A 27327-nucleotide genomic window follows, 5' to 3' on the forward strand; every position below is an offset into this window, starting at 1 on the left:
AGTACAAGTACAAGGCAAAATCTGGCAGCGCTTGGTTCCAAATAGCAGCCGAGGGCGTCTTGTGTTACTATAACAACAGCCGTGTGCTGTGTGGTGCAGAGATACTAAATGTCTTGATGAGAAACCCTGCGTAATTTAAAAATACTACTGTTAATGTGTGACGAAATGTAGTTTTAAGACTTTTCAGGCGATAATGTACTTGTGTAAAGCTCAAATCTGTGGTTTATTTATGAAGAGAGCGTCTATTTGAAAATTTTATCTGGTGTTTTCGGAGTTGTAAAATCCAGTCGATCAGTGGGCACTCAGCGCTCGTTAACTCGGCGAGAGCAGCCTTTCCTCGGCTAGTCCTTCTGCCATTTACCGCTGGCTCTGATGTCTCTGTAGTGGTTAAACACGAGATATAATTAATCTTGTGTAGATCTAATGGCCGATCTTTGGTCTCATGGATCTATAATTTGTTCCCTGGCAAATCATTTAGGCTGAGGGCAAAGTGAAGTTTCATTACTTATTACTTACTATTTAACTTAAGTTAGTGTTGTAGCCTACTAGCGCTGACTTTGTATGTTTGACTGAATTGTTAACTTTATTTCTTGTATAGCTTATTATACCTTTTACGTATACTTTTACAAGGGCTATTATTGATCATACATAAACTTACATTTAACAAAAATAATTTTTCATATTTAATTTTATTACAGTGATAATCATATATGCACACTTCTCTGAACCACATATTAATATGTTTAATATAGTTTTATTGTAGACTAAAATATAAATACAGAGATATCCGGCACCTCCTCCACTTTCAGGCCTTGCTACACTCTTGTCATTGGTCAGCTATCAAAAAGGCGCTTGACGCATGGGCGTAGATTACGCGGGGATGGGGGGGACATGTCCCCTGCACTTTTAATAAAACGTACATTCGTCCCCCGCACTTTTACCGGGTCGCACCGGTCCTAGTCGACCCCCTCCATGTGGGATTCAAACCGGCGTCTAGTCGCGCCGCTCTTACTGGCCTACATCTGTTACACAAGCAAGTTCGTTTACGTAGAAGCCAACGTAAATACATCTAGATTTAAATTCAAAGACAGACAATAATCTATACATGACCTGTCATTTTATTCGTATCCAAAAATGAGGCGATCTGAACACTATGGAGTGCTAACACTCGCGTGCAACACTCTAATTCATACTCGAAGCCATAGGGCGTGCTCTCAAAGAAAAAACAAAACTGATTCGTAGAAGTAAAACCCTGTCCCGTTCCAAAAGCATTCAGCGCTGTAGCAGCAGCTGAATAAAAATAATTGCTATGACTGATGAAACGTGACAACAAACACGATTGCGACAATATATGGAATGTGTTTTTCCAGCCATCTCAAGGTATTTATTGACAATAAAGAATATGAATAATGCAGTGCTAACTGACAGCCTTTTTAATGTTTAGTATCTTCTGCTTGCCAAGGCTGCATTTATTTAATAAAAAATACAGTTAAAACATTAATATTGCAAAATATATTCACAAATATATTCACAGATGTTTAATAATTTGATTAAACAAAAAAAAATACACATCAGATAATTTGTAAAGATATGGTAAAGTGTAATTTATTCCTGTGATCAAAGTTGAATTTTCAGAATAATTACTCCAGTCTTCAGTATCACATGATCCTTCTGAAATCATTAATATGATCATTTGATGAAAAGGAAACATTTATGATTATAATCATTGTTGAAAACAGCTGTGGAAACCGTGATGCATTTTATTTTTCAGGATTTTTTAATGAATAGAAAATTAAATGAACAGCATTTATTTGCATTGAATAAAGCATGTATAAATCTTTTGTTATATTATAAATGCCACTTGATCAATTTAATGCATGTTTGATGAATAAAAGTATTCATTTCTCTCTTTTTTTTATCTTACCACAAATGTTTGAATAGTTTCATGATTTCCACAAAAATGAAGCAACACAACTGTTTTCAACATTGATAATAATCATAAATGTTTCTTGAGCATCAAATAAACATATTAGAATGATTTCTGAAAGATCATGTGACACTGAAGACTGGAGTAATGATGATAAATTCCGCTTTGATTACAGGAAAAAATTACAAAGATTTTTTTCTTTTTTACTATATATTCACACAGCTGCTTTACATTGGGATAATATTTCACTGTATTACATTTTTACTGCATTTTTTATTAAATAAATGCAGCCTTGGTGAGCAGAAGACTTCTTTCAAAAACATTTAACAATTGCAATGTTTCCAAACTTTTGATAGGTACTGTATATTTTCTGCCTTATTCAGTGATATATTTTTTTTACAGAGCATAAAATCCATGGGGACTTAATCCACAAGTGTTTATAGTACATAAACCAATCATAAAATTGGCATAACATATAAGGAAAACATTATAGATATTGGTGGTTATTGTTCAGCAGTGTATTTGATATCTTACTGAATTAAAAGCTAATTTAGCTGAATAAAAGGTGAATACTAATTTTAATAAAATAATTAAAATGAGAAAAAAACTGGTATTACACCTGACATTTCTGTCCCCCTCACTTCTGAAAAGATGGCTACGCCCCTGGCTTGACGTAGGGCGTTTTTATCAGAAAAGTTGAACTTTTTTCAACTTGAAAAGACGCGCTGAGCTGCAGAAAAAGACGTCGCCGCTGGCTTTTAAAAAAGCGCTCATTACTTTTTTGAAAACACGGTTTCTTCCATAGCATTTTAATGTAAAACAGACGCTGGCAGCTTTAAAAAAAAGATGTCAAGTGTGAACACGGCCTTAGACTTTAAAGGCTAAAAGGTAAATTCCGTTTAGGACAACAATAATGTTGATCAACCAACCTTAACAGAGTGAGCCTTACCTCTGTTTAAAGTAATTTTACTCTAGCTAAGTGTATGTGGGTAACCCAATGCACGACTAAATCAAAACTACTATCAGAAGAGTAATGTTTGTCAACTTAAATCTATAGTAGTGGTCGTGACCTCTGACTAGAGATAATGTTATTTTAATTCAAGTGTATACAGATCTTTGGGGACTAAATAAAATACTTTTAGAAAAAGCAAGCATGAGAGCGGCACTCTAAACAGTATTGTCAATTACCTGTCACGGCCGGGGCAAGGATTTCTAAGCGTCATAGATTCCTAATGAACGAGTAAAATATAGAGTAAAGAGTTAAATACAACCCCAAATCAGAAAAAGTTGGGACAGTATGGAAAACGCAAAAAAAAAAAAAAAAGAAGTGATTTCTAAATTTACTTTGACTTGTATTTCATTGCAGACAATATGAACACAAAATATTTCATGTTTTGTCTGGTCAACTTCATGTCATTTGTAAATATGCATCCTTTCCTGTCATTCAGACCTGCAACACATTTCAAAAAAAGTTGGGACAGTAAAGCATTTACCACTTTGTAATGTTGCCATTCCTTTTCACAACACTTAAAAGACGTTTAGGGACTGAAGACACCAAGTGATGAAATGTTTCAGGTGTAATTTTGTCCCATTCTTCCTGTAAACAAGTCTTAAGATGGGCAACAGTACGGGGTCTTCGTTGTTGCATTTTGCGCTTCAAAATGCGCCACACATTCTCTATTGGAGACAGGTCGGGACTGCAGGCAGGCCAGTCAAGTACCCGTACCCTCTTCCTCCGCAGCCAGGACTTTGTAATGTGTGCAGAATGTGGTTTTGCATTGTCTTGTTGAAATATGCATGGACATCCCTGGAAAAGATGTCTTCTTGAAGGCAGCATATTATGCTCCAAAATCTCTATGTACTTTTCACAATTAATGGTGCCTTCACAGAAGTGCAAGTTACATTTGCCAAGAGCACTGACACAACCCCATACCATGACAGACCCGGGCTTTTGGACTTGTTGCTGGTAACAGTCTGGATGATCCTTTTCTTCTTTGGTCCAGAGCACACGGCGTCCATTCCTCCCAAAAAATACCTGAAATACTGATTCATCTGACCACAGTACACGTTTCCACTGTGTGATGGTCCATCCCAGATGCCTCCGAGCCCAGAGAAGTCAACGGTGCTTCTGGACACTGTTAACATAGGGCTTCCTTTTGGCACAGTACAGTTTTAACTGGCATTTGTGGATGTAACTACGTATTGTGGTACTTGACAAAGGTTTGCCAAAGTAGTCCTGAGCCCATGTGGTGATATCGCTTATAGATGAATGACGATTCTTGATGCAGTGCCGCCTGAGGGATCGGAGATCACGGTTGTTCAGCTTAGGCTTGCACCCTTGTCCTTTACGCACTGAAATTCCTCCAGATTCCTTGAATCTTTTAATTATGTTATGCACTGTTGAATGTGAAATATCCAAATATCTTCCTATCTTTCTTTGAGGAACATTGTTTTTAAACATTTCAATAATTTTCTCACGTATTTGTTGGCAAACTGGCGATCCTCTGACCATCTTTGCTCCTAAAGGATTAGACCTTTCTTGGATGCTGCTTTCGTACCAAATCATAATTACAATCACCTGTTGACATCACCTGTTTCAAATCACATCATTATTTAACCATTTTACCTCATTACTAGCCCTAAATTGCTCCTGTCCCAACTTTTTTTGAAATGTGTTGCAGGTCTGAATGACAGGAAAGGATGCATATTTACAAATGACATGAAGTTGACCAGACAAAACATGAAATATTTTGTGTTCATATTGTCTGCAATGAAATACAAGTCAAAGTAAATTTAGAAATCACTTCTTTTTTTTATTTGCGTTTTCCATACTGTCCCAACTTTTTCTGATTTGGGGTTGTAGAAGAATTAAACGTTTATTCATATTTATGAATTATTGCATATCTTTGGAAACCTTTTCATTAATGGAGTCAGATTAAATAATCAGGTAATGCATATAAGGAAATGCACTTATTCTTGAATATATTCAGAGTTTTTTCTTATTGAAAATAATGTTTTTCACCAAATATACTGTGTTGGAATTTACTTGTTAATAAAGTAATGAGATAGAATTTCAACCATTGTCTGTGCTCTGTATTTTGCTTAATATATATATATATATATATATATATATATATATATATATATATATATATATATATATATATAAATATTTTTTTTTTTTTTTTTTTTTTTTTTTTGTCATTTTCTCTTTTGGGACAGTGAGAAATAAACAATTGTTACTACAATTTAAAATATTGAATAGGACCAACCTCACAGATTTCCCATGTCCATGTAACTTACTTATTCACTAATGTTTGTCATTGTTTCCAGATTGTACAAGAGTCATTTGCTGTAAATAATAGCTGTAAAATGTTCAAATTGTTGGTTGTTTTCTTTATTTGCAGATGGTTTAAAATGTCATTAAAACTGCTGCATTAAGTGTGCCAAATATAAACTGTTTGTAGTGTTGAGAGGGTTTTTTTGTAACTGTTCCAGCAAAAGCTTATTTATGTTTATTGAATTGGTAAAGTTGTTTCTGAAACAATTATGTGTTAAATAATTAATTGTTTATATTATTTTACTTTTTGTTCACTATCTTCATTTTGTTCTGCAAGACAGAGGGGAAATATGCATTTTTGAGTTCGTTCTGTGAGTGACGTCATTTGTAAAAACTGGGAAGACTGCACCAGGAAAAGATGAAATTTGCTATAGCATGTTGAAACAGTAAAGTGAGGAGGGGAAGAAGAAGTTGTTGATGCTGTACAATAAAGTGTGGGATGAAGGGAAACTACCAAAGAGCTGGAAGGAAGCAATTATTGTCCCGATAAGAAAACCTGGGAAAGATTCTGGTAAACCAAGTTATAGACCCATTGCCCTGACATCTCATGTCTGTAAACTAATGGAAAGAATGATAAATGAGAGGCTAATGTATATTATAGAAAAAAGAGGTATGGTGGTTGAATGTCAGAGTGGGTTTAGAAGAGGTAGGAATACTATGGATTATAGTATTGTATTGTGTTTGGAAGATGACATAAGAAAAGCACAAATAAATAAAGAGACAGTAGTGGCAGTATTTTTTGATGTAGAAAAAGCATATGATATGCTATGGAGAGAGGGCTTATTGATTAAATTGTATAATATGGGAGTTAGGGGAAACCTCTTTAACTGGATAAAAGATTTCTTGAAAGGAAGAACAATACAGTTTCAAATAGGGGCAGACCTATCAAGTGAACATGTTGTAGAGAACGGAACACCTCAGTGGAGTGTTGTAAGTCCCACATTATTTTCTGTAATGATAAATGATGTATATGAAAATATACCAGTAGGTATGGGAAGGTCACTGTTTGCGAATGATGGGGCAATATGGAAAAAAGGAAGAAATGTAGAACATGTAGTTAAAAAAGTACAAGAAGGGATACAACAGGTTGAGAAGTGGGGAATAAAGTGGGGTTTTAAATTTTTATAGAGAATACTAAAGTGATGTTTTTTACAAGGAAGAAAATCAAGGAAAATATTAATCTAAAGCTATATGGAAGTAATTTAGAGAAAGTTAAACATGGGTAGAGCATGTCAGGAATGTGGAGGACAAGTGTAAAAAAGTAATAAATACAATGAGATGTTTAACAGGACTAGAATGGGGAGCAGATTATAAGTCACTGAAGTATGTAAGTTTAATAAGATCAAGGATGGATTATGGAAGTGTGGCGTATGGATCAGCAGCTAAATCTATTCTTGTAAGGCTTGAAGTAATGCAGGCTAAAACACTGAGATTATGTTTAGGAGCTGTAAAAACATCGCCAGTGTGTGCTCTCCAAGTTGGAGAGCTCCAGTGGAGAAATGCCACTGAATATTCGAAGAAAACAATTGCTTGTAAATTATTGGGTAAATTTAAAAGGACATGGAGATAGTCATCCAATCAAAAGAATACTGTAAGATAACTGGGAAAGGGAGAGAGCACAAAAGTTTTGGGTGGATACGAGATGCGGCAGCTAGAGACTTGGGAGTGTATGAAAAGGAGCTCTGCCCAACTGTAATGTGGCCTGATACCCCGGTATGGAAGCTAGAAACCATGGAAGCTGATTTTAAGTTACTTCAAGTCAAAACAGCAAGTAATAGTACAGATTTGGCAGCTGAATTTTATAGATATATAGATTATAAATATAAAGATCATGTGCAGATTTATACAGACGGGTCAAAGGATCCAGAAACAGGGAAGACTGGATCTGCAGTTTACATTTTTAATCAAAGAGGTGAGGTAAGCAGACAAACTACAAATGATCTGAGTGTGTATGCAGTTGAATTGTATTATGATTGCATTAGAATGGATTGAGGAAAACAAAATCAATAAAGCTTTAATTGGAAGTGACTCAGTGTCCGCATTATACAGTCTCGTATGTCAAATAGTCATCAGGATTTACTGTATACAATATTTACAATATACACAAGAATAAGGAAAAAATGCTATGACATTCAGCTGATTTGGATTCCTGCTCATATTGGCATTGTAGGTAATGAAAGAGTGGACAAATTAGCCAAACAAGCTGTTAAAAAAGAGAATATTGAAGTAAATATTAAGTTGTCAAAATCTGAAGGAAAGAGTATAGTGTGGAAAGAAGCCATTAGAGAATGGCAACATCAGTGGGACGGGGAAACTAAAGGGAGACATTTGTATGATCTTCAAAATAAAGTTGGGGATGTGAAGAACAGGGGAGGAAATAGAAAAGAAGAAATAGTTATGACCAGATTAAGGATAGGTCACAGTAATTTGAATAGCACATTACACATTATAAGGAAGCATCCAGATGGTTTTTGTGGATGCTGTCAGGTTGCAGAAACTATAAAGCATGTGTTGTTGAGTTGCAGACAATATGAAGAACAGAGAAAAGAAATGATGGAAGAATTAGGAAAAGCTGGAAAAACAGGGACAAGAATGTAGGAAATACTGGAAAGTGGGGAAAATGAACAAAGCAGAGGAAGTTTTTTCTTTTTTTAACAAGAAAAGGACTGATGAGAAGAATATGACGTAATGGTCATTACAGGAAAGTGAATCCGGAAGATGGCAGTAATGCAACGTGAATGGATGAAAGCTGCCGTTAAACCCTAAAGAAGAAGAAGAAGAAGAAGAAGAAGAAGACCTCATTTGTAATGGACCGACGCGCGCACGCTCTGTCAGAACAACCCGCGACTTGAGAGAGTCAGTCAGGTACGTCCCTGCTTTATAGAGTGAAACTATGCTGTATTAAGCGACTTTTCGAGTTGTATATCTTTTATAGAGGTGCCATAAAACCGGAACACGTTTATTTATGCTTTTCTGCTAACAGTTCGATGTACTTGTGGAGTTTTATTCCCGCTTGTGTTTGTTTTATGTTGCCGCCCGCGCGCCGAATTAGAGCCCGGGGTTTTCCCTCTAAATAAGTTTCTCCACATCTAATTTTGGTGGTTTGAGTGTGTGGAAATGTCGTTTACTGTAGTAAATGTGTGTTGCTTTCATTTTGATTTTAAAATGTATGTTTATAGCCTTATCTGTGACCTGTCTATTAGGTGAATTGTGACAGTTACTGTTAGAGGGGAAGGAACGTCTAAGGTTACGTATGTAACCTCTGTTCCCTGAGAACAGGGAACGAGCGCTGCGTCTAGCTGACGCTATGGGGGGGGAACGCCCTCGGCGTGACTGGTGTCTGAAGCTACTATCGAATCACGGCAAAGTCTTTGACCGACGTCAGCCCATGACGTCATCAACGTGCGACCCGGAAGTATAAAAGGGCGCCGTGCCAACACATACACATCTTCTCGTCTGAAGGGACTGTATGGCAGATAGGCCCTGAAGCATGGCAACGCGACGCAGCGCTCGTTCCCTGTTCTCAGGGAACAGAGGTTACATACGTAACCTTAGACGTTCCCTTTCGAAAGGGAACTCTCGCTGCGTCTAGCTGACGCTATGGGGAACGATATACCAACGCCGCCATGCTGAGGGGAGTGTCTGCCCATTGGCAGTGACAACTGTCAACTCAAGTAATTCATAGAAAAACCTGAGCGACTCCCCCTCAGGTCCTGGGCTGACAGTGACAGCACTCCCTACGGTCATAGCCCAAGCTATACAACTAAACGGAACCCTAACGCACTGCGTGGAGTTCCATCCAGACAGCTCCAAGGCCCGGGACCACTACTTCCAATGAAGGGGTCCCTTCAAGGGAATGTGGCTAGGGGACCCGAAGGAACCCCAGCCAGTCACTACTCGGGAAAAAGTTCTCCCGAGTGCCACCAGGGAGGCCTGACCTGGTGCCCTAAGTGTTATGGACACTTCGGTTTAGCCAACCCTGTCTGTTCAAAACAGAGCCTCTGGATGGTGCCCAAAGGGCGTCCAAGCTAAGGGACTGAAACACAGGCAGTCTTACTTAGCCCGGAACTCAGAGACGGGTTATCCAAGAGAGCAACACTCAGCGTAGTGCTTTTCAACCCTTGCTATCGAGGGGAGTCTGCCTGCTCAAATCAAGGATCTACCAGGTGCTTGTGTTTCAAAGCAGTAGGGAGGCCGAAAGGGCCTAATGACTGATCTAACAGGGAGGCCTCATGAGAGGCCTACGACCGTCTGACCAGGCTCAGGCGGCTGAGCACTCATAGACGACCCTCATTGAGGGGAGCAGCTGAGCCTGCCTGGCGAGTAACCTCCAGCTATAGGCCCAACTACCACAAGTTCTCACAGAGAACTGGTAATCAAAGTGCCTAGCTCAGGAACTTCAACTTCAAGGAGGCCCTGTGGGCCTACTACTTGATAGCGGGTATTCCAGGGAGGCCTATAGAGGCCTACTACCTAACCGCAAGCCATGCTGGAAACCCAAGCATCCAGGCTCGGGACTCCGTCCTCAGGGAGGCCTTAGTGAGGCCTACTACCTGACAGCAATACCGCCTGCTGAGGTTACCCTTGTTTTCTCAAGGAGGCCTAATGGAGGCCTACTACTTGACAGTCAAGCTACGCAGGCTAGTCGGGCATCCTGTTTAAGGAACCCGTCCTCAAGGGAGGCCTATTAAGGCCTACTACCTGATAACCAGCCTTTAGGGAGGCCTGGAGAGGCCTACTACCTGATTGCAATACGTGCTAAATGACTGGGTCCCAGGAACACCTTAGGGAGGCCTGATGGGGCCTACTACCTCGTTCGAGTGACCACCATCTGGGACTCGACAGTCAAGCTACGCAGGCTTTTCGAGCATCCTGATTAAGGAACTCGCCCTCAAGGGAGGCCTATTAAGGCCTACTACCTGATAAGCAGCCTTTAGGGAGGCCTGGAGAGGCCTGCTACCTGTTTGCAATGCGTGCTAACTGTTTCAGATGACTGGACCCCAGGAACACCTTAGGGAGGCCTGATGAGGCCTACTACCTTGTTCGAGTCAGGGAGGCCTATTAAGGCCTAGAATTAACAGCAGGCTTTCAGGGAGGCCTGATGAGGCCTACAACCTGCCTCTGAGAGCGACCACAATCTGGGAACTCACCCTCAGGAAAGCCTAGTAAGGTCTTAGAGTTAACAGCAGGCCTTTCAGGGAGGCCTGATGAGGCCTACAACCTGCTTCTGGTAGTGATCACAACCTGAGAGCTCACCCTCAAGGAGGCCTAGTAAGGCCTTACACCTACCAGCGGGCCTTCGGGGAGGCCTGATGAGGCCTACAACCTGATAGCCTCCAGGCTAGCTGTCCTGATGCGCACATCGGTACATACCTCCAGTGAGGCCTTGTTTGAGGCCTTCCAACTGATAATGCGCCTTGTTCAAGAGGCCTACTGAGGCCTACAATTGACAGCCGACCTTCAGGAGAGCGTATTACCCCTATTTAACCTGATAGCCAGCTAGGCTAGTAGTACCTTGATGCTTAAGCATTGTCACCTGCCTTACTAGAGGCCTGATAAGGCCTACCACTGTCACCGTTTACTCTTGAGAACGGTGCAATCCTTCCTGCTAACTGGGACAGCCATATTGAAAAATGTGGGTTGTAGTAATATTAGACCCTACGGCTCGTTTTCATGGAGGCCTGCTGAGGCCTAACACATGATAGCTACCCATTACTATGGGGACCCGTTCCAGGGAGGCTTGTAGAAGCCTACAAGCTGTACGAGTTTCGCAAAAACGAGAAATAACTGCCAGACAAACAAACTGACTGCTATTAAAACCAACGACTCTCAATGAGAGGAGGCCTCCGATCTAAGTACAACAAAAAAGGTGACGGTGCCTCAGCAACGCGCCTCCTTCATCCACATACCAACTGACGCCGTAGCGCTCAGTCGTAACAGAGACAAACTAATCCAACCTGCAGTGGCTTAGGGAACCGAAGACACATAGTAACCCTAGGCGGTAGACAAACACTACATTCTATCAGAAAAGTGTGCTACCGCCTAGTAATCCGCAAACATTTCAAAGAAAAGAGCGGCGGCCTAAACACTACTCTCAAAATGAGAGGAGGCCCATCTTCTGATAACCATAAGCGGTGGCCTATCTGGCGCCATCTTGACCAACCAGGGAAAGCCAACACACGCTCACAAACATAACCCAGATAATGGTGCTGTGTTAAAGCCTAACTAAGCAGGGGAATAGACAGTTCTCTCTGATGAATACCCAACTCTATACAGGAACCTAGGGTCTGTAAGAAATACATATTTTTAGTATAACACACAAAAATGACCACTCTCACCTGCGGCATGCTGAGCGAAGACTCATTGTGCGGTTCTCACCACCATGTTCTACCGCCCTTGAATGCCTGAAAGGGGCGTTCTCACTGAGCAAGTCCGGGCGGGCCACCAGAACATAGTTCTACTCACCATAGGCCCGCCTCAGGCCTGATGTAAGAAGCGCCTGGGTAAAAGTCATTAAAAAGGAAAAAGGAGAGGGCTATGATGTAATCGCCCTCAAGGGAAGTGATCCATCACCAACGCCTTCGTTGAGAACGTTTGTCCTGGATCACCTCCCTTACATCCTTTTTCCAGCGGGAATCCCATCTCCTCTGTACCCTGCTCCTCCAAGGAGGGGGGGGGGCACGAGAGGAGACGCTAGCACTACGGTCCTCAGACCGTGAAGGACCAGGTCCCGCCTGCCTGGGTGGGGGCGCGGATCTCAGCGGTATGCATGTTTTATTCTTAAATGCCGCTGAGCGCGCCTTCGCCTCCCTGAACTTTCCAACCACCGCCTACACGGAGGTGCCGAAAAGTTCAGTAGGCAAAACCGGCGAATCGAAGAGAAAACCCCTTTTCTCTCTCCCCGATATAAGCCAGGCCCAACCACAGATGCCTCTCCGTAACCACCATAGCCGCCATAGAGCGGTCGATAGCAGCAGCAGTCTGCTTGGTGGCCCGGAGAGACAGATCTGTGGTGCGGCGCAGCTCAGCAACCGCCTCAGGGGACAGCCCGGCCCCCTGGTCGAGATCCTCCAGCAGGTCCGCCTGGTACGCCTGAAACACCGCCATGGTGTGAAAAGCAGCACCAGCCTGACCCGCTGCCGTGTATGCCCCTGCCATTAAAGCACATCGTGATTTAGAAAAGCAGAGTTTGAGCTCTTCAGTGTTGATGCCCACGAAACGCGAGAAAAGTTCGCAAACTTTCCTCGCCAGTCGGTAGCCTCAACACATATCCATATTCCCCTATCCCCTCGACATCAGCGAAGTTAAAACGCTGATGTTGATGAACATTGGGTAGAATATGGATTCTTCCATGCCCTCTCGATCTCTGTAAGAAGATCAAGAAGGAATGGAAGGCTCATCTGAGCTGATGGTTTATGGCCAAGGAGAAATCGATCGTGCAATCTACCACGAGCGATCTCTCCTCTATCGCGCCAACATGGCAGCAGCAGCCTGCCCGTAGCACGTTCCATAACATTCATCAGCTCAGCATACACGGTCAAGGTGGCTGAGAGGATTCATACCACTCTCACCAGCCATCCCTAAGAGCACTTGCTGTTTAGTCTCGTTAGCCGCCAGATCGTCGCGACGATCGGCGAGCTGCATCTGAGAACCCATGATGTATGCCAACGCTCAGCCTCAGCTTGAGCGGGACAGCATCATCCAGTCCCAGATGCCAAACTTTCTTCCCTCAGGAAAAAAACCAGACTAGAGTGGAGCGATCTCAGATTGAAAACCGCTCACACTCACACACAAACAACTTCAAATGAACTTGACTGTGCATGCTCTTGATCCCAGGCAGTAAATACACACTCGTGTGTATTAATAATTGAATTTGTTTTACCTTAACTCGTATAGCAGTTCAAACAGACAGTCCCTGAAGACGAGAAAGATGTGTATGTGTTGGCACGGCGCCCTTTTATACTTCCGGGTCGCACGTTGATGACGTCATGGGCTGACGTCGGTCAAAGACTTTGCCGTGATTCGATAGTAGCTTCAGACACCAGTCACGCCGAGGGCGTTCCCCCCCCATAGCGTCAGCTAGACGCAGCGAGAGTTCCCTTTCGAAAGGGAACTTAATGTGTCTTTTCTCATCATCCTTCAGCTGTGTGTGTGTGTGTGTGTGTGTGTGTGTGTGTGTGTGTGTGTGTGTGTGTGTGTGTGTGTGTGTTTGTTAGCATATGTGGTTTATGAAACCAATTTTATATACGTATTATCTACAGTTTTGGGAGTAACGTGTTACAAAAGTAATGCATTACAGTAACATTTTACTTTTTGCTGTAATGCAGTAGTGTAAGGCATTACTAATCAATTCTACTACACACCTTTAGCTCAATGTAATTGTTAAAAAAAAGAAACAAAAAAAAAACAGCAAGACCGCGAGACATTAACGAATGAAAAATGCAAGTAAGTTACCTGTTCGTGGTCAGTCAATAGCCGCGTGTGGTGTCTAAGTGTGCATATAAAGACTAAACTTCAGCTAGTGGCACTGAGACTCCCTCGACAGGCCTTTTTGGATCAGCTGCAAGACTCCCCATCTCTGCTGCAGCTCTGGTCTTCATGTAGTCCACTCGTTCTGCATTTATGTATGTGGTTTTGAAGCGAGGGTCGAGAAGGGAAGCCATGTGAAGCAGCTCCTGGGTGGATTCATCTGCATATTTTTCATTCAAATAGTCAAGAATGTTCACCTTAATGTCCCTGGTGAGCTGCGTGTCATCATCCTGTGGCTTAAGAACCTGTTCATTAAAAAGATAAAGCACGGGTTTCAAGTATGAAACGCTTACATACTGTTCCCCACACAGGGCATCTGTAAACTCTACGAGTGGGCATAATGCCTTATTTACAGATTCAAGAACGTCCATGTCCTGCCATGTCAGAGCCAAATGTCTGGTCTTTTTGTCAGCTTGCAGGACTTGTGTTAGGGCTTTTTCCTGCTCAATGACCCTTTCGATCATTTGTTGCCTGGATCCCCATCTTGTTGGACTCTCAGTGATAAGCTTGTGAGCAGGCAAGCCTAGCTGCACCTGAGCTATGGCCAGTTCACGCTGTCTTTTCCAAGTGTTTGAGAAGGCACTCACAATTTTCTTGCACACCCCAATTGCGCGGTCAACTTAGGGCGCTTTTACACCTCTCTCTGTATAAATAGATTAAAAGGGTAGAGGGCAATGTGTAAACATAATGTAGCAATAGCTGACAATTTACACGAGAAGTAGCATCCATTTAAAAATGTTTAAAACGTTTATCTCTATAATTAAGATTTATTAATAAGATTAACAACATAGGTACTTCCTAATAACAGGATGTATAAATAATAAAATAAAAACAAAAATAAAAGTCATAAAGAATTATAAAACTATTATTGTTATTCATTTCTGTTAGACACTTACCAATGGCTAAATGAAGACGATGAGCAAAACACTGTAACCGCGTCCAGTCATTTAGTTGCAGCGCTTTGATGTTGTTCGTTGCATTATCAGTTGTGACACAGACTTGATGATCGATATTTTACGATAGAATTGCACTTAACACTGAGAATTTTAATAATTGTAATGTGACGTTCGGGTGCGGATATCTAAATCGGAGAAGATCATGTGCAGGTGGTGGTTTGTTTTTAACAGCGTTAACTGCAGTGAAACAACACTACAGCTTATAAAACATTTAAACGAAGGTTAAAATAGAGAATTCCAATGCAAAGAGGCCTGTATGGCTCTTTAATAAATATACAGTACTAATAAATAATATGTATCTAGTTGCTCAAAGTATTGCAGATCATATCATCTTACTTATTTTTAGTTTTTGCATTTAAATAAATATTTATACATGATAAACACTAGATTTCTTTAAATGTGAAATTTTAAAAAGTTAATAACTTACATCCTAATATTTTGAATAATACTTATATAAGCACACAAAAGTGAATATTATTTGAATGTGAGCAAATATGATTTAATAAAAGTTTAAAGTAGTTAAACGTATTTTTCCTTATATGTACAGTAGGCTATATAAATATGAATTGATACTGAATCAAGATCGAAATCGATATTTTTGGCAATCACTGAACCCATCCCCTCCACCCGCCCCATGCCCCCACCACAAATTGATTTCTAATCTGTGGGAAACACTGAACTCCCACCTCCGGCAGAGCTTCGACCGGATCCCGAGGGAGTCTGGAAATATTGAGTCCGAGTGGACCATGTTCTCCACCTCCATTGTCGCTGTGGCCGTAAGGTCTCCGGTGCCTGTCGAGGCGGCAATCCCCGAACCCGGTGGTGGACACCGGAAGTAAGGGATGCTGTCAAGCTGAAGAAGGAGTCCTATCGGGCCTGGATGGCTTGTGGGACTCCGGAGGCAGCTGACCGGTACCGGCAGGCCAAGCGGACTGCAGCCCGGGTAGTCGTGGAGGCAAAAAATCGGGCCTGGGAGGAGTTCGGTGAGGCCATGGAGAAAGACTATCGGTTGGCCTCGAAGAGATTCTGGCAAACCATTCAACGCCTCAGGAGGGGGAAGCAGTGCCCTACCAACACCGTTTACAGTGGAGATGGGCACCTGTTGACCTCAACTGGGGATATCGTCGGGCGGTGGAAGGAATACTTAGAGGATCTCCTCAATCCCATCGACATGTCTTCTGTTGAGGAAGCAGTGGCTGGGGACTCGGAGGAGGACTCGTCCATCACCCGGGCTGAAGTCATACATGTGTTTGCATCCCTGATCTCAGTACTTCTGTAAAATTCTGAATTATTGTTTAAAACAGAAATAATGATACTGTGCTGTTGAGAAACAGTTTGTGAAGCTCTATATTGACAAAAGCACGTCAGTTGCTACGGTTATCACTGTCAATCATTGCAATTTCATCACAGAACAATTTCGGATTCACCCCCGTAATGCGTCGGTCACTCCTGAAATGTTACAGTATATGTAGACGCTGGTTCAGAAGCATGACAATTTGTGAATGGATTATGGGAGAGCGAGCAAAGAGAGCCCCCTTTATAGCGCGCATAACTGAGCTCGATCACGCAAAAATAATTAATGAACCTAACTAGAGATGTTCCGATACCCTTTTTCCCTTCCCGATACCGATTCTGATACCTAATCTCAGGGTATCAGCCGATACCGAGTACTTATCCGATACCTGGGTGCGTATCTGTACATACAGCTGTATACATTACTAGCCCTGTATGACTTGCTAGAATAATTTTATGGTGTGCTTCAGACTTATCCCTTAATAAAACATGAACAAATACATACAGTGAACTGCTGCACACTCTCCTATATTGCGGTCTTTGATTTCAAGACCGCAATAGGAGAGCGCGCGGCTCAATGGTGATCAATAAAATGCAGCTCATATCTGTTGTTTTTGGTGACGTGAACTCCAATAAATCTTTCTATAGTGCAGGAAATATCTGTTTTGCGGAGATACATTTATGTGCCCAGGCGTAAATGAAATCGTTTAGATAAAGCAGATAGCTTTGATTTACACACAACATGTGTGTTCTCCAGGTCGTGCTTACCAGATTGTTCACAAAAGCCGAAATATGCCCAGATGTCGTCTTTTTAAAGTAATTGGAGAATTTGAATTACTCACGTCTCACCTCCCTCTGCCATTGTATGCTACCGCGACAACGCACGTATGTGACAAATGACGTCAGAAAATAATCTGTACATTATAATCGGTTATGGTCTATTACTGAACCAATACCGAATCGCCCTCGTCTGCATCGTGATGCATCGAAGAAACGATTCATTTCGACACCCCTAAGATTTGTGCCGCCGCGTCATCAGTTTCAAAACAAACAGCTGATAAAACGGCAAATAAAATTTTCAAATAGGCGCCTTCTTTATAAATAAACCACAGATTTAAGCTTTAAACAAACAACATTCTCGCCTGAAAAAGTCTTAACTACATTTTGACACAATAACAGGAGTATTTTTAAATTACACAGGGTTTCTCGTCCGCAATTGATTCTTGCTAGTTGGTGCGAGATGCATTCTGGGATACCGGTCTGTTTGAAGTCCACACAAGTCTCCTCTCGATGCATCCTCGATAAAAGGGGCGGATCAAGGACACATCCGGGGACTTGAACTGTATTTGGCTAGATGTAAACTTTAAAATGGAACCGGACTTGGGCAGCAACTGACGTTTCACAAGAACAGACAAGAATGCATATTTACATTTTACATTTATGCATTTGGCAGACGCTTTTATCCAAAGCGACTTGGATTGCATTCAAGGTACACATTTTACATGTTGTCTGTTCTTGCTTTCCCTGGGAATCGAACCTATGACCTTGGCGCTGCTAGCGCCATGCTCTACTGTTTGACCTACAGGAAATATTGAGAAACGGCCTGAATGAGCGCAGTCGACTATCTATAAGTGTCTTAAAGATAATGCTGTAAACTATATAGGGAGCCCTAACGTGCACATTAACCTCTTAACCTGCACCCCATTTTTGAGAATTCTTTGAAAACGATATACCCAAATGAAAATGTCTACAGCTCTTAAACCCTATGGTCTATATTCATAATCCTGGTCTTATTTTAAACTAGACACTTGAAATGTTGCTACCCAAGAGTCATAATAACTCAAAGTAATATGGGAACAGAGTAATATACATGTAAATATACATGTAAGTGACTCACGTTTTTTTTTTTTTTTTCACTTAGGGAAAAAAAATATTATAATTTAATGTTAAGAGCCTGAAAATAACTTGAATATAAAACTGAATGTCTAATCATGTCATGATTCAAATATGAGGATGATTCTCTCAGTAATGTAGCTTCTGTGAGCTTTTATGTCAAGAAAAGTCTAGGCGTCCTTTCAAAAAGGCCATTTATTTCAGAACATTTGCTATTGTAAAGAGTAGTTTTTCATTCAAATAAATCTGCAATAAACTGCAATAAACTACTAATTATAATGGATAAACAGTTATAAACCAGTAGATGATAAACCAGTAGATGGCAGGCGGCATAGGAGCACTTATTGACTTATTAGCCATTTACAATACTATTATCCCTCTCTAGTATATGGACAAAAGTAGGAAGTCACAACGTCTCATGAAAAACAAAAATTTTCTTCAAATTGTGACTAAATTACCCAGAAACCAAGCAAAGGGCTCCTTGAATAATCACGGAAGCTGTTGGTCAGTTCAGTGTGATACTATAAAAGAACAATGGTAACCTATATTTAATTAGAGCAGAATATTTAAATTTTCCCTATTTTTTTTTAGCACATTACTGTTGTTAATAAAAGTACATTTTATCTGCATATCAATTCATAAACCTTTGACATGCATATTGTAAATTGCAAAAGATATGGTGCCCATTTATACCATGGAATACCATTTTGTGAAAAAATCAGGGATTTTTTTTTAGGCCATATCGCCCAGCCCTACCTTCAACCAATCAGACCACAAGAGGCGTGATCAACTGGCATAGTTCAAATGACTCTGTACTAGGGATGAAACGGTATGGAAATTTAACATCACGATTATAGTGACCCAAATTATCACGGTTATCAATATTATCACGGTTTTGTTCAAATGAGATGAAAGTGTTCAAAAAGAACAGATGCACACACTTAAAACATTTCAACAAGTTTTATATTTGAAAATCAACAAATAAATCAAGCAGCTCTATGCACTTTTTTAAGCTAGATTCTATTCTGTGGGATTTCCTTCCTTATAATGGCCGTCGTCAATAGCAACGCATAACGCATAAATAATAATAATTTGTCGTAAATATAATCTCTAATATTATCTCTGTAAATATATTCAATCAATATTCTCATCAGTGTTCAGCAATGATGCATTTTAATCTAGCATATTTTGTGTAAGAGCCCAAACAGTATCCTTGTGAAATAATGCATATCCATATTTCCATATGATTTGACAGTTTATTTTATTAAATATCAAAAGGTGTGTATCATACCTGACACCTAAATGATCACTTTACAGTCAGTTTTATGACTGTCATTCTCTTCAAATGCTATTGAAGATTGAAACGTGTAACGTTACCAATGTTGTATGTAACTTTAGAGACGTCCCTAAATTCGCCTGCGTTATGCCAGTCATATCAGATGCGCTGTGGTTCTGCTGTGTTTGTTTGAAACTATTTTCGCTGCTGAAATAGAACAGAAACAGTTCGATCACTGTATGATGAATGAATCTCCTGCATACATCGCACGTTTATCTCTGATCTGAGTGCAGATTTCAGTGAGAGCGGCGCGCGCTCTGAACATAACTCCGCTAATCTGAACGACTCTGATTATGAGACGACATCGCTTTCATAAACTCAATATAAACACGTGTAAGTGGTTATAATGCGCAACGCGATTATAACAGATGGCTTTTGAGAAGACTACAATAAGTTCAACAGCCAGAGTGACTAGTGTGCAGCCGAAATAACGTTACACCCGCAAACAGGGCCGTGCACAGACCTTTTGAGGGGCATGTGTTGAAACTGAAAAAGGGCACCCCTTTTTTATTATATATATATATATATATATATAATAAAGATTATTTATTAAGCCTACATAAATGGAAGAAATGGTCATAGCTTCATGACAAAATCAATAATGCAAAATAATAGTCTCAAAAGCTTTAGATTTATTCACTATTAATAACAACCATAATAACATAAATATTATGTCTCTTATTCACTACACTTTCCCTAAAATAACCCAGCACTGAAAAAAAAAAAAATAGAGTGAAAACTACAGTTGCCGTGAAAAGCAAATTAAAAAAGATTTCTGAAGGACCACGTGACACTGAAGAGTAGCTTTGGTCACAGAAAAAAAAGACATTTTAAAATATACTCAAATAGAAAACAGTTATTTTAAATTGTAAAAATATTTCAAAATATTACTGTTTTTGCTGTATTTTGGATCAAATAAATGAAGCCTTTGGAGAGCAGAAGAGACTCTTTTAAAAACATTTAAAAATCTTACCGTCCAAATATATATATTGCATTCTACATGATAAAATATAAATATTTCACATTGATCTGATTCTGTAGTTTTTTGTTGTTGTAACTACTACAACAAACCATGTTTTACTACATTTATACAAGACAAGCAGAGAGAGTATAGAACACTGTAGATAAAAAAATAGCTAGATAACGAATAATGTGTGCATATTAACAGCCTTGAATAATAACCATCATTTTATATTATTACCTTAACACGATTAAATGTTAATAAATCAAGTGTATCATCAGCAATCATGAATCAAAGATATGTTACCTAGGTGACGACGAGGATCACACTAGTCGCTTTCTGTAAGTTCCAGTATGAAACAGCGCGGGGCGAACAAAAAACAAATTATATGTTGTTCAGATGTTGTATACTTATCAATATATTGTTAACATTTTACAAAAGTCAAACTCAAATGCTATGCAGTTAAGGGGGTTTTGACCAGCGAATGTGTGCAAATGTGCAATTTGTCCGTCATTATAACGGCGTAACGTTACATTTTTATCAGCAGGTTTCAAACTAGTTTGTTGTAGCTATAATGGGCAGTTGGGCACTCTGTCTTTCCGGTTGTAAAATAAAATACATTTGGCCAAAATCTAATTTTATAAAAGATGAAATGCTACTATGTATGCACAGGCTATTTAAGTGTAGGCAAGTCTACATATGTATTTACTAACTTAGCTAGTCTCTACTTTTCAGTCTCAGGTGGTAGGCGGTAACTTAGTGGTGGTCCCACCACGTCTTAGTCAGACTCAAATTCAAATAAATAAAATATGAGCCTATAGACATAGTGTTTGTTTAATACTTATTCAAACAACAATATCTTTATTTACCCTTGCAAAACTTCGTCCAGCTACGGTCTGCCGCGCGGCTGCTGCGGAACGTCAGTTCGTTCGTTCAGTCGAGAATGATAGAGGGGGCGGAGTTATGGTTAACTGACAGTTTGAGGATCGTCGAATAATATTTACTCAAGCTCTTTTTAAGAACTTTCATTGGCTAAATATTTGTAAAACAGACAGACGTGAAGGGTGACCAATAGCATTGATTTATTATAAAAAAAATAAAAAAAAAACGCCACCAAAAAAAAAGGGCACTTCGGCGTGGGCACAAAAAAGGGCATGTGCACTGCACAGGTTGAGCCCTACCTGTGCACGTGCCTGCCCGCAAATGGCGGTTGTTAATGTCAAGCCCTGATTATTATCCCTTAAATGTCACCCTAGTCTTGACTGAATTTGTTTGTTCGCTTCACGTTATTATATCCCAGACGTAGTTTTGGTATTGAGGTCAAAGTCCACTTGCCTTGCGTTCGTAGTTTTGAAGTGTTTCCCCCTATTACAGCGACTTTCTTCTGGCATGTTCTGCAGACAGGGTGACCATCTTCGATTAAGTTTCCCTCAGGACTTTTATAAAAGCCAAAACATGACCACACCTCAGAATTGGTCCTTTCAGAAGTCTAAAAACGGCGCTGTCACTGACTTCTGCCATTTCTTCTCATTCAAAAGACAGCGGTGCGGTGTGCCTGAGCCAGACTGACGCTGACTGGACAAGATTTACCGCGAGTTTTCACAATCGTGATAATCACATGCGGTTTTAATGATAATTAAATTTTATACGATATTACTAACCGTCACTAAATTTTATCGTGGTTTATCGTGAAACCGGTAATCGTTTCATCCCTACTCTGTACGCAATTGGATAGGCCTTCAACCAATCAGATCCATTGCTTCTCTATCCGTCATTGTGTTAAACCCGCCAATAGCATGCCAGGTGGATAAGCCGGTTTGAGATTGGTCTCTGCAGATTTGTAACCGAAGCTAAAAAATTTTACATTTTCCACTATGCCTAGTTTAGCAGCATATTAAATCTATACTGTTACAAAAATGTGTTAAATTTGTATGCCATATTATTCATACAACTCTCCTATGCATAACGTGACAAGAATCAACAATTAATTTTTACCTTGTGGATGTTTTGATCTGGTGTGGCAGCCTGAGGTTTCAGATGTGTTCTCCGCCATCTTGACATTTCTATGTAACGTGTTTGTCTCTTCTGACACCACCAGATGGCACTGTGTCCATGTTTGAGTACAACAAGTCTGAGTTGCATAGAATTAAGTAATATGGATCACACAACCAAAACTGTGATGTCCACATACCTGGGCGCCAGGTCATAGAAGGTTAATTATATAACATGCATCTGAATACCTCTAAAGCAAACTAACCCTGGGACATGAGCCGCTCTGGAGCAGGTTATTTTCAGAGAGTGGGTTTCTATGGCTACTTACTTACCCTGAAAGTTACCTCTGTTTTTGGAACCAAAAGTTGAGGTTATCCGCTTACTTGCGCTTAAACATAGTTACTTAAAAATACATCTAAAATACCTTTTATCTCTTGTTTTCTGTTAGTAAATCAGGGATATTAAATTTATCCTCATTGAACTGTTTCTAACTACTTAATATGTTTATTTCAGACTTGATGGAAGTGAAAGAGCAAAAACAAGAACTGGAGTAAAATTTCAAAGATGATGATGGTGATGATAATTTAGTTTGTTTCAGCCTGTCGACACCAATAAAATGTGCTTAATGTGCCAATTTACAGAAGATCTCAGACATCACCATAATGAATGAAGTGATTATTGAACATTATTGTATGTATTTTTTGCAGATCGAATCAAGACAGTGATCACAGTTCACACCTGCAGTGAAGCTCCTCCCACAACAATATACCAATAAATACTGGGAATATCCACATCATCCTACAAGAGAAGGACAAACTCCAGGTGTAGCAGCTGAAATCTGTGTGACTGTTAAAGATGGAGCTTATTAAAGAGGAGTTTATTAAAGAGGAGATTGAAGACATGAGTTATCCAGAACCATCCAGAATAAAACATGAAGATACTGAGGAACAAACAGGTTGGTGTCCATTTTTGATTCTTCGTTGTTTACTGATTTGGTAGATGTGAATTAATATGCGCTGTATGGATGACTATTGATGCTATTAGTATACTTCTTTTAAACTAAAAATAAGAACATACTTGTATGTACTTCTTAGAATTATATTTAAAACTGCACTTAAGCTTCACTTATACTGTCAGAAAGGTCTAAGTAGGGCTGCTCGATTATGGAAAAAATCATAATCACGATTATTTTGGTCAATATTGAAATCACGATTATGTAACACGATTATTTCACATGACTTTGGGAATGTGTTGTATTTATTAAAAATACACCTTTCAACAATTCAATTGAAATTGTAACATTTGTTGTACTTTTTGAACTATTAAAATAAATAATATAACATATATTCAAATCAAAGTATAAAAGTATTCACGTAAAAATGATAACCACAAATAAATAAGATCAACAATATGGTTCGGCTAGATATGCTTTCCAGGTACGTCTAACATTAGTTTTCAGGTACAGAAATGTATCAAATGTAAAATAACATTGCATATTTGAGTGCATAAATTAAAGATGAATCCTATTAAACTTACAAAAGCTATTCAATCCGGATCGGAGATGCGTCGTCTTTATCGACTGTATAAAGTTCACTTAAGGCATATAAAGACTATGTCTGCTAGAACACTCATCAAGATGGACATGTTGACATACGTTTTGTGTGAGTTTGTCCGTTCAAGAGCAAGACTTGAAAGAGAACTCAATATTTGCGCGCTGAGAGACGTGTGCGCGCTCTCGGATGAGCGCACAGAGATACATTTTCTCACAGCGCGCGGCTTCTCATTCGCGTCTTCTGGCACTAAACCCGGGTGAAGACGGTGAAAATGACTGGATATATTCTAACATACGGCAGCACTCGCATGCATTGAACAAAGTTTACAAAAAATATGAGGGGAAAAAAGGACGTTTACACGGCATCCCTGCTCTCGTCAGTTTTTGTTTCTTTATTAGATTGTCATAGGTCACTCTGTTTAATTTTCAAGTGGTTAAACAAATTTGTGGTGTTCCCTTGCGTTGCAGCCACTGCCATGTAGCAAATCTTGCACGTAGCATGTTTCTGCTCGTCGTCTGATTCCTCGAAGCCAAACTGTTCCCAGACAACGGAGTTGGTTTTGCCTTTTTCGCTCAGCAAACGCTGCTGTAACTGCCCTCCTTCTGCCATCTTTACTCGCGCCGAGTTTTTAAATTCCAGCTTATGATATGCACACGAGACTCACGATCTGAGAAAGTTTGTGGCTTCGGGAGGGGCGGATGAGCGCGTGCGCGTTTCATTCAGAACGCAAGACAAAATAAGAGTGTTCTTGCAAAACTGAACATGGCAAAATAATCGTTTTTTCTCGATTATACTATTTTGGTGATCGTTGGGAGGCAAAATCGAAATCGAAATTCGATTAATTGCACAGCCCTAGGTCTAAGTATATTTGTCCTATTATTGCACTCAATCTTTTGATCGATATATATATATATATATATATATATACTTAAAATTACAATTAAGTATTCTAAATTTACTTCCTTTGAAGTTGTTAAATCTTTTTAGTAGCCTATTAAATACCTCTTTACCCTGTCTTATAAACTTATAAACATTGTTTGAAAATATAGATTTTTAAAGAAAACTGATATATGTTCCTACTTCTGAGAATCTGAATTTTTGTGAAGGCTAGTTCACTGGTAGTTTACCTAGGGATTTACTTAAAATCTAGTTCACTCTTTCCCTGCCACAGACTGAAATTTTCCAGCTATCCATGTTTTCACTGTTGTACCGTAGGGGGCGCCATTACTATTTTTTTAGTACAGAATCTCCAGATCAAATCACAGGAAAAGAAGGAGAAACAAGTGATGGAAGATTGTTTATGCAAATGTAAAACACGATCATCAAACATTAAACAGAATATAAATCCAAACTGCCAAATGAAATGTTGAACCCAGGAAGGGTGTGAAGGACTGTAAAGCTTTGGGAGTTTTGATGTATTCGAACTACACCATCTGTGTTTTGATCATCATTCTGAATCCGATCCGTACATAGTTTTTGACAATGTGATTTTCTCACAAAAATGCTAATTTTCCCCACATTTAATTGTTGATAAAAAAGGATGCATGAAGCTAGAATAAAATGGAAAGACTTAAAGTACAGTTAAAGGTATATTTCAAGTATAAAAAATTAATACACGAGTAGTGTAAGGGTTGAATCAGATCAAATAATTTCAAATAACTAAATACAAATAATTACAAATAACGTTGTTATTGAATTGTAATGAAAGGGACCTGATTATTTATATTTACATGTAAATAATTCAGAATTAATGTTTAACACCGTAACTTATTCGTCCACCGATATGTAAGAACTTAATGGGGACTCTGTAAAAGGAAAACGGGTCTATTTAGCTCGAATGAATGAATGAATGAATGAATTAATTAATTAATTCATAGGGAATTTTGAAAGAGTCTATTTTGCAGACGAGCAAATGACTCATTTGGTGTTCATTTGAACGGGCCGTAAATATCAACTCTGCAGCGGATATTAATATCCGAACAATAGTGAAACACTATTTACCAGCCAGGTAACTTAGATCAGCAGTTCAAGACATTAAATTCGTAAGCACATAACACAAGAACACTTATCTTTGAATACAAACACAACTTTATTGATGACTCTAACCCTAACCCCAACACATAAAACTAATATCTAACACAAACACACGCACACTCCCATTCACACGCGTTGAAGAAAGAAAGAAAGTGAGGAAAGAATGAGTTTTCAGAGAGAGAAATGATGAGATCCCAAGTTGCTAGCAATATATGCATTTATTACACATGACCTGAAGAAACCATCGATCATTAATTTAACCCTCCTATTCATAAACCTTTGACATGCATATTGTATATTGCAAAAGATATGGTGCCCATTTATACCATGGAATACCATTTTGTGAAAAAAATCTGGGATTTTTTTTTGGGGCCATATCGCCCAGCCCTACCTTCAACCAATCAGACCACAAGAGGCGTGATCAACTGGCATAGTTCAAATGACTCCGTACACAATTTCTTATGCAAGGTTATTACATTTGATCTCAATGGACCAGTTCATCCTATAATCTGGAGGTATTACTTGCGTTTGTGTCTCGTGTCATCTTTGAATGGGGATTCCCTTTTTCCTGGCTGGAAGGGGTTTTCCCGGTTCTTTGATTCATTGAAGGTCGTGTCTTTTGATTGACGTCTTGGGAAGCCAGTCATGTGGCGTGTTGTAGTGATGCGCGGGTCGGCTTTTTTTCCAACCCGCGGGTCCCGCTTTTATGAAATGATTTGGCCCGCCCCGGCCCGCCCCGAACCCACTGCATTCATTTTTACAACCCGCTCCGCCCCGCACCCGCGACCATTAAATAGACATAGTAGGCAATAGACATTGTAATGTAAATGAAAACAGCCTTTATTTCGGCATGGAAGTGCTTGCAAACATCGCCTTGTAAACGGGCAACAACATAGGCCTACGATTATGAATAAATCGGGTCATAACAATAATAAACATTTTCAACATTTGCAAAGCAGCGTTTATATTCATCTAGGCTAACAAAAAAAACATATAGGCTAGATTTCACATTTGTATAGGCCAACAGTTTACAGCCTGCGCTACATCACTGAACAAACAGACATTTTCATTTAGAATTTTTATGTTCGCTGTGCAAAAAAAGAATGGCATCCACCGTGCCGGGGTTTAATCGATTTCGCCGCGACTCCAGCACCCGTCCAGCAGAGCTGAATGTGCGCTCGCTTGACGCGCTTGTGGCCGGGATGCAGAAAATCATTTTTGAGATCTTGGCAAGCACAGGAAAAGCGACGGACTGCGACTGCCAGAAGCTCAGAATGTCTTCTCCGTCCCAGAAGAACTGGCCCTCGATGTAGCGCTGAACCTCGTCTCTCTCGGCCAGTTCTTCGCCATCATCCTCCCACTCACTGAACTCATCTCTTTTTCTTTTCACTGGCTTGGTTTCGTCAACTAAAAATAAAATATTACAATATTTAAACTTTTAAACATACAGCCCAAGCTGTAGCTATAACACAAGATCCGGGCATATATTTTCTAGTGCTACTCACGTCGAGGC

General features: G+C 39.8%; 1 protein-coding gene across 1 annotated transcript in view; it reads left to right on the top strand.

The window, feature by feature from the left end:
* Positions 1–8034: 8034 nt before the first annotated feature.
* The window catches only part of LOC307130106 (uncharacterized protein), a 35533-nt gene continuing 16240 nt past the window's right edge, over positions 8035–27327 (top strand). Inside the window, exons 1-2 of the mRNA XM_079822985.1 lie at positions 8035–8132; positions 22935–23182. Of these exons, the coding sequence (XP_079679111.1) occupies positions 23083–23182 (100 nt within the window). The 5' untranslated portion in view covers positions 8035–8132; positions 22935–23082. The remainder of the gene's footprint in view (positions 8133–22934; positions 23183–27327) is intronic.

The sequence above is a fragment of the Gobio gobio genome, assembly GCF_949357685.1.
Source record: "Gobio gobio genome assembly, chromosome: 8".
Lineage (NCBI taxonomy): Eukaryota > Metazoa > Chordata > Actinopteri > Cypriniformes > Gobionidae > Gobio > Gobio gobio.